This window comes from Malus domestica, chromosome 12 (genome assembly GCF_042453785.1).
Source record: "Malus domestica chromosome 12, GDT2T_hap1".
Classification (NCBI taxonomy): Eukaryota; Viridiplantae; Streptophyta; class Magnoliopsida; order Rosales; family Rosaceae; genus Malus; species Malus domestica.
This window is the reverse complement of record NC_091672.1, coordinates 13,766,127-13,777,289: the sequence shown is the minus strand read 5'-3', so window position 1 is coordinate 13,777,289 and position 11,163 is coordinate 13,766,127. Positions and strand designations below refer to the sequence as shown.

General features: G+C 38.9%; 1 protein-coding gene across 1 annotated transcript; it reads left to right on the top strand.

Moving 5' to 3' along the window:
* The first annotated feature begins 1,621 nt into the window (after positions 1–1,621).
* Positions 1,622–10,775, top strand: LOC103428947 (transcription elongation factor SPT6 homolog). Its single transcript, XM_070808930.1, has 17 exons — positions 1,622–1,887; positions 2,000–2,098; positions 2,635–2,764; positions 3,073–3,148; positions 3,282–3,429; positions 3,524–3,656; positions 3,784–4,030; positions 4,114–4,299; positions 4,386–4,511; positions 4,602–4,988; positions 5,068–5,178; positions 5,271–6,050; positions 6,257–6,398; positions 6,477–7,636; positions 7,977–8,186; positions 8,616–9,111; positions 10,014–10,775. Exons 1-17 carry the CDS (start codon positions 1,857–1,859, stop codon positions 10,502–10,504), a joined length of 4,953 nt encoding a protein of 1,650 aa, XP_070665031.1. The 5' UTR covers positions 1,622–1,856; the 3' UTR covers positions 10,505–10,775.
* Positions 10,776–11,163: the final 388 nt, after the last annotated feature.

The following is an 11,163-nucleotide window of genomic DNA, read 5'->3' as shown; positions in this document are numbered from 1 at the left end:
GTGGCACTGTTTTGACAAATGATGATCACCTTGGGTAAATTTCGTCTGCTAGGTAGTATGGCCTGCGGTACTTATGTCCGTTGACCCAATACGTAACTTTTTGTGCTTTTTCTTGCAGGACATCATTGAACATTGGGAATTGGGTAAGGACATTAAGGTCGTTTTGAATCCCTAGAACACTGAAAAAGGTGTGCCAAATCCATGTATCAAGTGATGTCACCGCCTCTTAAATGATACTTTTTGCTCATTTTTTGTCCCCATAAGCTCCTTGCCATGCACTTGAACAAATTTTCCAGGTCTAGTGCATATAGTCGATGCTTCCAATCATCCTAGGAAAACCTCGCATCTCGTCCTTCTTTAGAAGCCTTTGCAAGTCCATCTCAGTAAGTTTTCAGAGGTACTCTGCGGTGTAAAGAGATTCAATTGTAAAGCAAAACCTCACCAGGGACTTAAGAATGGTTGATTTCCCCATCCTCGTTATCTTATCCACTTGGTCTGCAGATGCTCCATATGCAAGCATCCGCAAGGCACAATAATTTTTTGCTCAAGAAAGAGACATATAACACCAAAAGCATAATTCTTTTGCACAAAGTAAGAATCATGGTTGCAAACAACAATCATGATTTTGTTGAACAAATGTCGTTCCATTGTAAAACAACGTCTAAAGTACGTATCAGGAAATGCGCTATTACAGACAAAATAATTGTCCAAGAGATCTGTACCTCGTTGTTGTCTGCTTCTATCAAGGTTTGCGGAACGGCTGGGCCTGTAGATCTGAGCCACAACTTGGATGACTCGATGGGAATGTGAGGCTCTTTGGCTTCTTGCTTCGTCATTTCTCATTCTACGCTCATCATCGTCTTTGTCTTCCATCTCATTTTGGGCCACCTGGGGATTGAACATTTATTCCCCTTACTTAAACAATTCTTTCTCTTGCTCCTCGATTTCCCACAACATCCTTGAAGAAGAAGACATTGTAAGAAGGAAGCAGAAACTATGAATAATGATAGAGATTTTGATTTTGGTGTGTGATTTCTGGTTTTGGATGGTGGGTTATATGGAGGAAAAAGAAATGATTAGGTTGTAGATAATGTCATATGGCATGCTGTTATTCGTAAAAATTTGATCGAAATATATCCTCAAAGATTGTCTTCAGATTGTGACACGTGGCGCGATATGATTGGTTAAAAATCTTATTGGAAATCTATCCTCATCGATTCTGAAAAGGTAACGACACATAGCACGAGAGTATTAGATAAATATCTTATCGAAATCTATCACAAAAAATTGTCTTATCGGATAATGACACGTGGCGTAACGAGAACGATTAAAAATCTTATCTAAAATTACAAATAAAATTATTTTGTATTATTAAATAAAAAATATTAATATTTTATTACCTAATTACTATGACTATTCAGTGTAGGGATGAAAATGCAAAAGTTAATTACTGTTCATCGGAGGTATTCAATAAGGGGTGTGCTATCCACACATCATATTTTATTTTTCACATACCCCTTAATAATTTATGTCTGTTGATCTTCTTCAATTCATCATATCCGAGCTAAAAATTAAAAAAATGCGTAAGAAGTAAAATGAAGTCCCATTCAATAATGACTTTGCCCCCTGGGCCTTTGAAACGCTGAAGTTGCTCTTTAGACGTATGCACGCCAGACAAACACAAGGCAAGTGACGACTACTCAGTCATATTTCTTCTTGGTGCTCAGAACTTGAAAGACCTGTGAGACTGACCGACTCTCTCAAAAAAAGGAAAACACCACTCTCCCTCTCCATTTCTACTGAATCTTCGCTGCCCTAACCCTAACCTTAATCTCTCTCTTCCTTTCACCACAACCATGGGCAAAGCTGTTGTCTCTGACGAAGAAGGTGACCCACCCGCATTTCCATTTCTACTTCTCTCCTCCCTTTTGGGTAAAAATTAGCCCTAACCATAGTCCTAACGCCCTTTCTCATACTTTTTTTGGTTCAATCTGTTCAGATGAGGTCGAGCTCGACGAGGACGACAGGGAACCTCTTCACGGCGATGCTGTCGATGACCAGGATGGCGGCGGCGACGAGGACGAGGACGAGGAAGAAGGTACGGCCTTCAATTTTTTTCATCCGTTTGTTAAATGCATGTGGTTGTTTGCTAGGGGTTCAATTTTTCAGTTCTATAGTGAATAATTGGTGGTTGGGGGTGTCGATGGTGGGATTAGGTTTGGATTAGGGTTTCCTTGCTCGAACTAGGGTTTCTTTTTGTTTGAAAAGATTGGACTTTTTTTTTTTTTTCTGATGAAATATATGGGAGAAATGTGTGGGAAAGGGAAAGCAACTGGTTCGTTTAACTGTCCAATGTACTGATGATTGTTTCGTGGCAGTTCTATCGATTTTTTCCCCTGTGTACAAGTTGGCCATCTCGTTTATGTCACTTGGAATTGTCTTTGCAATGCTTCATCATTTGCTTATACTTCCTCTTTTCCATATTTATTTTATGGTTCATTTATTTTGTTATGTTTTCCCATACTGTTGTAGTATTTAAATTTGTACGGTGTTCATGTACTATGGAGAGTCAATTTTAGTGTGTTTTTTAGATTTGCTGAATATGTAACATATCATCATTTATTCATTTTCCAGAAGGGCCAGATGAATATGAGAAGGATGATTTTATAGTAGATGATGTAGACGAAGACGAGGAGCAAGAGGAGGAAGAAGAGAGAGCAGACAGTGATGAAGAGCGGCAGAGGAAGAAAAAAAGAAAGAAAAAGTGAGTTTTCTGTCTTCTGAGCTATTATCTCTTTTAAAGTCTAGCTTTTAGTGGTGAAATTGTTAGAAAAACAAAAACTCTGGCTTGTTTTGGATGCCACCTTGGATCAACAGTATTATTTATTTTAATTGGTCACTGAAAAGAATGCATCAGTTTTTTGGGTATGAGAGTGTTTTTCTTCTTGCTGTTTTCAGATGATGGTAAATGCACTGCCAATTGTTGCATTCATCATCGTCGTCATCTTCTTTTAGCATTAAACAGAGGGTTAGTTATCATTTTGTAACCTCTTTTCCTCTCTATTTTTCTAGAGAGGAGTATGTCCTTGATGAAGATGACTATGAGCTCCTTGAGGACAATAATGTAATTGCACCCCGAAGGAAGGCTGTAAGTATTGTTCATATTTTCTTATATCTTTTTTTAATGTGAAACTTGTGCGTTTCTTTCTTACTCAATGTAAATAGTTCATGATTTGGAGTGTTCGTTTTCTTTTTTTTTTTTTTGTTCAAACATTTTTCAGGGGAAATTTAAGCGTCTGAAAAAAGCTCAGAGGCATGGTGTGGGGGAGCCTGGTGAATTTTCTGACGAGGAGGAGTTTGATGGTAGTGGTAAAGGTGGAAGAACTGCAGAGGAGAAACTTGAGCGCAGCTTATTTGGTCATGATGAAGGTATATCTGTCTATGCATGTGTAGAACTCAACTTGTAGAATAATGAGAGTAAAATTTGGTTCATTGTTAATGCTTATAAACTATAACCCTATAGGTACTCCATTTGAGGATATTGTTGAAGAGGAGGAACCAGAAGAAGCAGAAGATGATGGAGAAGTTGGTGAAGAGGATGAAATGGCAGACTTTATAGTTGATGAAGAGTTTGATGAGACTGGGACTCTTGTGAGGTATTTCTCTGCTGTGTTCGCATGCCTGTGCTTGAGCTTTTTTGTTTTTGTTTTTGTTTTCAACTGAATTTTCTAATAATTTGAATAATTGACTCTTTTGTTTTTTGGTTGTTAATTCCTTGTTTAGACAGAGGAAGCTTAAGAGAAAAAAGTCCAGGCAGGCACCAGGAGTATCATCAGATGCTTTGCAGGAAGCTCATGACATATTTGGTGATGTTGATGAATTACTACAGCTCCGTAAGCAAGGTTTGGATTCCAGTGAATGGAGGGAAAGGAAGCTTGAGGATGAATTTGAACCAATTATTCTTTCTGAAAAGTATATGACAGAGAAGGATGACCAGATTCGGGAGCTTGATGTTCCGGAAAGAGTGCAGGTTCTTTTCATTCGCCCTTTGTTAATATACTGTAATTTCAGATTTCATGTCACATCAGCTGTATTTTATTCGTTTCTGTGTAGGTATACGAGGAAAGCACTGGTTCTTTTCCACTGGATGGAATTAGTATAGACGATGAGAGTACCTGGATATATGATCAAATTGCAAGTGGTACAATACCTTTGTTTAGCAAGCCAGGCTTGGCGAATTCTATAAGCAGGGAAGATATCAACAGATTTTTGGACTTGCATCATGTGCAGAAGCTGGACGTTAGTATTCTGATTAGTGTTTGTCTAGTTCTGTTTATTTATCGGAAATTTATTCTATTAATCTGTCATACTCAACTTGTTTTCAGATTCCTTATATTGCTATGTATCGGAAAGAGGATTGCCTTAGTTTATTGAAAGATCCTGAACATCTTGAATTGGAAGATGTAAATCAGAATGAAAATGAGAAATCGTCTGGGCTAAAGTGGCACAAGGTACTCGCCATTGACTACTAAATGTGTTGTTGGTATAAGATTGAAGATGAACAAGCAATATGTTGAAACTGTTTCCTTTTTTCTACATAGGTACTTTGGAATATTCAGGACTTAGACAGAAAATGGCTGCTGCTTCAGAAACGAAAAAGTGCTTTGCAATCTTACTACAATAAGCGATTTGAGGAAGAATCCCGACGTATATATGATGAGAGCAGACTTACATTGAATCAACAACTTTTTGAGTCAATCATGAAGTCGCTCAAGGCTGCAGAATCGGAGAGAGAGGTTGATGATGTTGACACCAAGTTTAACTTGCATTTCCCTCCAGGTGAGGCTGGAGTGGATGAGGGACAATATAAGAGGCCCAAGAGGAAATCTCTTTACAGTGTCTGCAGTAAGGCTGGCCTGTGGGAAGTTGCAAGCAAATTTGGTTATAGCTCTGAGCAGTTTGGACTGCAATTGTCTCTAGAAAAAATGGTAAGTCTGGTTTGTCTTCCAGTTTTCAATGTCTAGTCTAAATAGAGAGACACGAGGTTCATAGTTCATTTGATTGTAGAGAATGGATGAGTTGGAGGATGCGAAGGAGACACCGGAGGAGATGGCGTCGAACTTCACATGTGCAATGTTTGAGACACCTCAAGCTGTGCTCAAAGGGGCTAGGCATATGGTATGCATTAACAGTTTTGTAGTTTATAGAAATGCCCGTTCAAATAATGTTTTCTTGTAAGTTGTCTGATGTTCTTTTATGGCTTGTTTCAGGCAGCTGTTGAGATAAGTTGTGAGCCGTGTGTCAGGAAGTATGTTCGATGCAACTACTTGGATACCGTTGAGTTATCGACAAGCCCCACACCTGCTGGAAATGCGGCAATAGATGCTTTTCATCAGTTCTCTGGCGTGAAGTGGTTGCAAAGAAAGCCATTAAATAAATTTGAGGATGCACAATGGCTGCTTATCCAGAAGGCTGAGGAGGAGAAGCTTCTTCAGGTTACTATTAAGTTGCCAGACGACAGACTAAATAAGTTGATAAGCGACTTTAATGAGTACTATCTTAGTGATGGTGTCAGTAAGTCTGCACAACTATGGAATGAGCAACGGAAGTTGATATTGCAGGATGCTCTTTTTAGTTTTCTTCTTCCTTCAATGGAGAAAGAAGCAAGATCGCTGTTGACCAGTAGAGCAAAAAACTGGTTACTCATGGAATATGGAAAGGTTTTGTGGAATAAAGTCTCAGTGAGACCATACCAAAGGAAGGAAAATGATAATAGCTCGGACGATGAACCTGCACCTAGGGTTATGGCTTGCTGCTGGGGCCCTGGGAAGCCAGCAACCACTTTTGTGATGTTAGATTCATCTGGGGAGATTCTAGATGTACTTTACACGGGGTCCCTCACTTTACGCTCTCATAATGTTAATGATCAGCAACGAAAGAAAAATGATCAAGAACGTGTTCTGAAGTTCATGACTGATCATCAACCACAAGTCGCCGTCCTAGGAGCTGTTAACTTGTCTTGTGTTCGCCTAAAAGATGATATTTATGAGGTATGTGTAGCTATAGTATTGATATCTTTTAACTGATATAGCGTCCTAGTGCAACTAGTCTGATGAAGTCGGGAGATGGGTTTACTTTTGTTGTTTTTGATCTATGTGTTATTCATCTATGGATTGTCATCTTTTTTTTTTTCCTATTTCAAAATCTACGTATATTACACATGATGCTTATTTTGTTCAACTCTTGCCATTATCAGATAATTTTTAAGATGGTGGAGGAAAATCCTAGAGATGTTGGCCATGATATGGATGGTTTAAGCATTGTATATGGGGATGAATCTTTGGCCCGCCTGTATGAAAATTCTCGGATTTCATCTGATCAGCTACCTGCACAACAAGGTATAAATTTTTCCCACGCTCCAATTCATATCTTATTTTCTCTTAAAGATGTCTTGATGTTATTTTCTTAATTGTCAGGAATTGTCAAGAGGGCTGTGGCTCTTGGGCGTAATCTTCAAAATCCATTGGCAATGGTTGCCACACTTTGTGGACCAGGAAGAGAAATCTTATCTTGGAAACTCAATCCGTTTGAGAACTTTCTCACTCCAGATGAGAAGTATGTGATGGTTGAACAGGTCATGGTAGATGTCACGAACCAGGTAGGCCTTGATATCAATTTGGCTATAAGCCATGAATGGTTATTTGCACCTTTGCAATTCATTTCTGGGCTTGGACCTAGAAAGGCGGCATCTTTGCAGAGATCATTGGTAAGATCTGGTGCAATATTTACTCGAAAGGATTTGGTGAACCCACACGGGCTTGGTAGAAAGGTATTTGTTAATGCATCCGGTTTCTTACGTGTTCGGCGGAGTGGATTGGCTGCTAGCAGCAGCCAATATATTGATCTGTTGGATGATACGAGAATTCATCCAGAATACTATATAATTGCGCAAGACTTGGCCAAAGATGTTTATGATGTGGATGGTAACAACGATGATGAGGATTTGGAGATGGCTATAGAACACGTCCGGGATCGACCTAGTTATCTAAAAAACCTTGATGTTGAAGCTTATGCTAAAAGTAAAAAGCTTGAGAATAAGATACAAACATTTTATGATATAAGGAGAGAATTAATACAGGGTTTTCAGGATTTGCGTAAACAATATGAAGAACCAAGCCAGGATGAAGAATTCTATATGATTTCAGGTGAAACCGAGGATACCCTTGCTGAAGGTAGAATTGTACAGGCTACAGTTCGCAGGGTGCAAGGTCAGAGGGCAATCTGTGCTCTTGAATCTGGATTAACTGGCATGCTTATGAAAGAAGATTATTCAGATGATTCAAGAGATATGGAATTGTCTGACAGACTGAATGAGGGCGACATTCTCACTTGCAAGATCAAATCCATTCAAAAGAATAGGTATCAAGTTTTCCTAAGTTGTAGAGAGAGTGAGATGAGAAATAACCGTTATCAGAACACTCAGAATCTTGATACCTATTACCATGAAGACCGAAGAAGCCTACAGAGTGAGCAAGATAAAGCTCATAAGGAGAAAGAGCTTGCAAAGAAGCATTTCAAGCCAAGGATGATTGTTCATCCTCGCTTCCAAAATATAACTGCAGATGAAGCAATGAAGGTATGCTGTTAAGAATGCTTTTTATTTTTTTGATATCTGATGTTTATATTTATGTGTTAGGTTGATTTGAATTTTTTAACTGTAATTGGTTGTTAGTCAGATTAACTAATGCAAAATCATGTTATATTATGTGTTCTATGTGCCTTTGTGTTATACTATGCATCAACATGTAAGCCTCTGGGAGTTAAAGGAGGTTTAACCAAATTTGAATATTAAGATTTTTATATTTACTTAGTATTCGTAGTGGATCAGTTGGTCTTTGAATTATGTACTGTTCATTTACATGGTATTCCCAGAACCATTCACCTTATAAAATGGTGTCATTTGTAATGTTTAACAGTTCTTGTCTGATAAGGATCCTGGGGAAAGTATCATTCGTCCCAGTTCCCGCGGGCCTTCGTATTTAACCTTGACTCTCAAGGTTTATGATGGAGTATATGCTCACAAAGACATTGTTGAAGGTGGAAAGGATCATAAGGATATCACGAGCTTACTCCGCATTGGGAAGACTTTGAAAATTGGGGAGGACACTTTTGAGGATTTGGATGAGGTCAGTATTTTTTGTCAGAAAGTAGGATATATTTGTTGTCTTACTTTTCTCTCACTTTACTACTAATGGAGGTTAATTGTTTTCTTCTAAATTTCGTTAACTAATGAAATTGCCTTTTATACAATATGTAATGCTTGAATCGTTAATGGTTACGAGTTTGGGACAGAAATCACAAATTTTGTGCTATATTGCATCATGAAATGTTGTTTCAGATATTGAACTAGCTCAATATAATCTTAACAAAGGGTTCTTAGAAATATTTGAACTTTTATCCGTGTCTTGTTCTGAGACAAAATTTTTTATCACATGCTTGTTCTGTCTAGATAAAGGTGGTGTGTCCTGATGTTGAGGAATAGAAATGTAATGGCACACTACGGAAGTGAGTACAGAACAGAATACTGATGTGCATGTTGACCAACTTAAATGCAGGTAATGGATCGTTATGTTGATCCCTTGGTAGCTCACTTGAAGGCAATTCTAAATTATCGCAAGTTCAGGAAGGGAACAAAACAAGAAGTCGACGAACTTTTGAAGATTGAGAAATTGGAGTATCCTATGAGGATAGTTTATTCTTTTGGGATATCGCATGAACATCCAGGCACTTTCATCCTGACCTATATACGGAGTACAAATCCACACCATGAGTATGTTGGTCTATATCCAAAGGGATTCAAATTCAGAAAAAGGATGTTTGAAGACATTGATCGGCTTTTAGCATATTTTCAGCGCCATATTGATGACCCTCAGCATGAGTCAGGACCATCTATTAGATCAGTCGCTGCTATGGTGCCGATGCGAAGCCCTGCAGCTGGGGGTTCTTCAGGGGCATCTGTGGGCAGTGGCTGGGGTGGATCAACTAATGAGGGTGGTTGGAGAGGCCAGTCTTTTGATGGGGATCGGTCATCTACACCGAGTTCACGAACAGGTGATGTCGACTTAAAGAAATCGCCTATGGATTTTCAACTTCTATGTTTGATGAACATCAAAATTTGCTTGGTTGCATGGGTTTAACTGTTTTCTAGATTTCACTTGAGTGCTGCTAAGATCTACCTTATATAGTTTTTAGCATATAAACAAATCCCTGTTTCTTTTACTGTGACGCAAGCTGGCTGGAAGCTGATCTAGAGCTTTCGAAGTCTTTCCTGGCGGGGATGCTTTTGACTTTTGGAACCTCTGATGGATTAATTATCTTCGAAAAATAGGAAACACGTTATAAACACTGGAATCTGGGCCACATACAATGTGTGCTATTAAATTTGCCTCTAGTTTTCTTGTGAATTATAGTTGCCATTTTTCCTGGCAGTTTAGGCGTCTGTAAGCCCTTTGAGTAGAATTGCAATACTAAATAAAGAATTAAAAGCTACTAATTTAATTGGTCTTCATGTTTCCACACATACCATGAACAATTTGACTGGAACGTTCATTCTACTCTTGTAATGGGGACTACCCTTAACAGAGGCTTATTTCTGCATGATATGGCCGGCTGGGTGGAAAACTTGGACACATGTTCATTGTTCTCTGCCATATATGAAAATGGCTAGGATTTTTTTAGTTCTCATCTTCAGTCAGCTGATTGCTTTGTGTGTTTTGTTTTACTATTGTACACACTTCGATGGAATTTTGATGGCGTGTTTGGTTCTGTTGTATGTCTCTTTGATGTAGTACAAATACGCACTGGTCATGTTGGTCTTGTTTTATCCTTTCTTTAGTGACACCAAACTCATAGAATTCATCGCTTAATACTTCTTGTCCCATCTGATTCTTGCTTCCTTTGTCAAGAGACTTGCGATTTTCTATTGACTTATTTTTAATGTTTTAACTTGACAGGTCGAAGTGATCATAGAAATGGTGGTAGTCGGGATGGGCATCCAAGCGGCCTACCTAGACCATATGGTGGTCGTGGTCGTGGTCGAGGAGCATATAACAACAGAGGAAATAGCACTGGCAATGAGAGGCAGGATTCTGGTTATGATGCTCCTGCGTGGGGTTCAGATTCCAAGGATGGGGATGATGGTTTGGGCAATTTTCCAGGTGCAAAGATCCAGAACTCACCTGGAAGGGAAGCTTTCCCTGGTGGTTGGGGTGCTGGTGGAAGTGGGAGTGGAGGTGGTGGCAGTAGCTGGGGCGGTGGAGCTGGCTCCAGTGGAAATGATGCATGGGGCGGTGCTGCTGATAATGGGACTTCAGGATGGGGTTCTGACGCCAAGAAAAAAGGTTCCGGTGATGGAGATTCGGGATGGGGTTCCGAACCGAAAAAAAGTACACAGTCTCAATCTGGAAACAGATGGTCTGGAACTGACGGCGGTGGCGGTTGGTGAAGGGGACAACTATATTTTGTAATTGCCACTAGTAACAGTTTACAACTACCGGCTGCTGTGCTGATGGATGGTTTAAGCAGCTGCTGTATGTTGCTGAAGCCCCATGACCTTTCTCCTGACTTGTTTCGGCCTTTGGTAGGCTCAGTTTTAGCGTTATGCAAACTATATTAAGAAGTTTCTGCTGCGGCAAACAATTGTAACGGATATAACTATGCTCTGCTGCCTTGTACCTTTCTCTATTATTATTAGTATATTATCATTATTGTTATTATTATTATTACTACCACCAGTACTAGATGAAGCACACGCTTATGTGTGTGTAAATATAATAAATAAATAAACACATGGAAGAGAAATATGAGATAAACCCTTGAGAGTGTGTAAGAGGTTCGACTTTTTATTTTTTAAAGTTTAAAATTAGAGACTGATGACTTCTAAGGTAAGAGAAGAATAAAATATAGCAAAATGATATTACTGCTCATGATTTTACTTTGTGAAAGAAGACCAAATCATTTTTTTGTTGTTTAGATTACTGGGTGAAGCATATATACTGCGTAAATATAAAATTTTAAAATGAGAAAAATGTTATATGTGTTTTAAAACGAAAAAAATGTTATATGTGTTGTAAAATCAACAGTGTGTGCAGTGGAATAAATAAA

Bases quoted from the DNA above. Each gene is read 5' to 3' on its own strand.
- LOC103428947 (XM_070808930.1), top strand. From the start codon at position 1,857: ATGGGCAAAGCTGTTGTCTCTGACGAAGAAG. The intron at 4,031-4,113 runs GTTCTTTTCATT...GTTTCTGTGTAG, and splicing joins ATGTTCCGGAAAGAGTGCAG to GTATACGAGGAAAGCACTGG. The intron at 7,637-7,976 runs GTATGCTGTTAA...AATGTTTAACAG, and splicing joins CTGCAGATGAAGCAATGAAG to TTCTTGTCTGATAAGGATCC.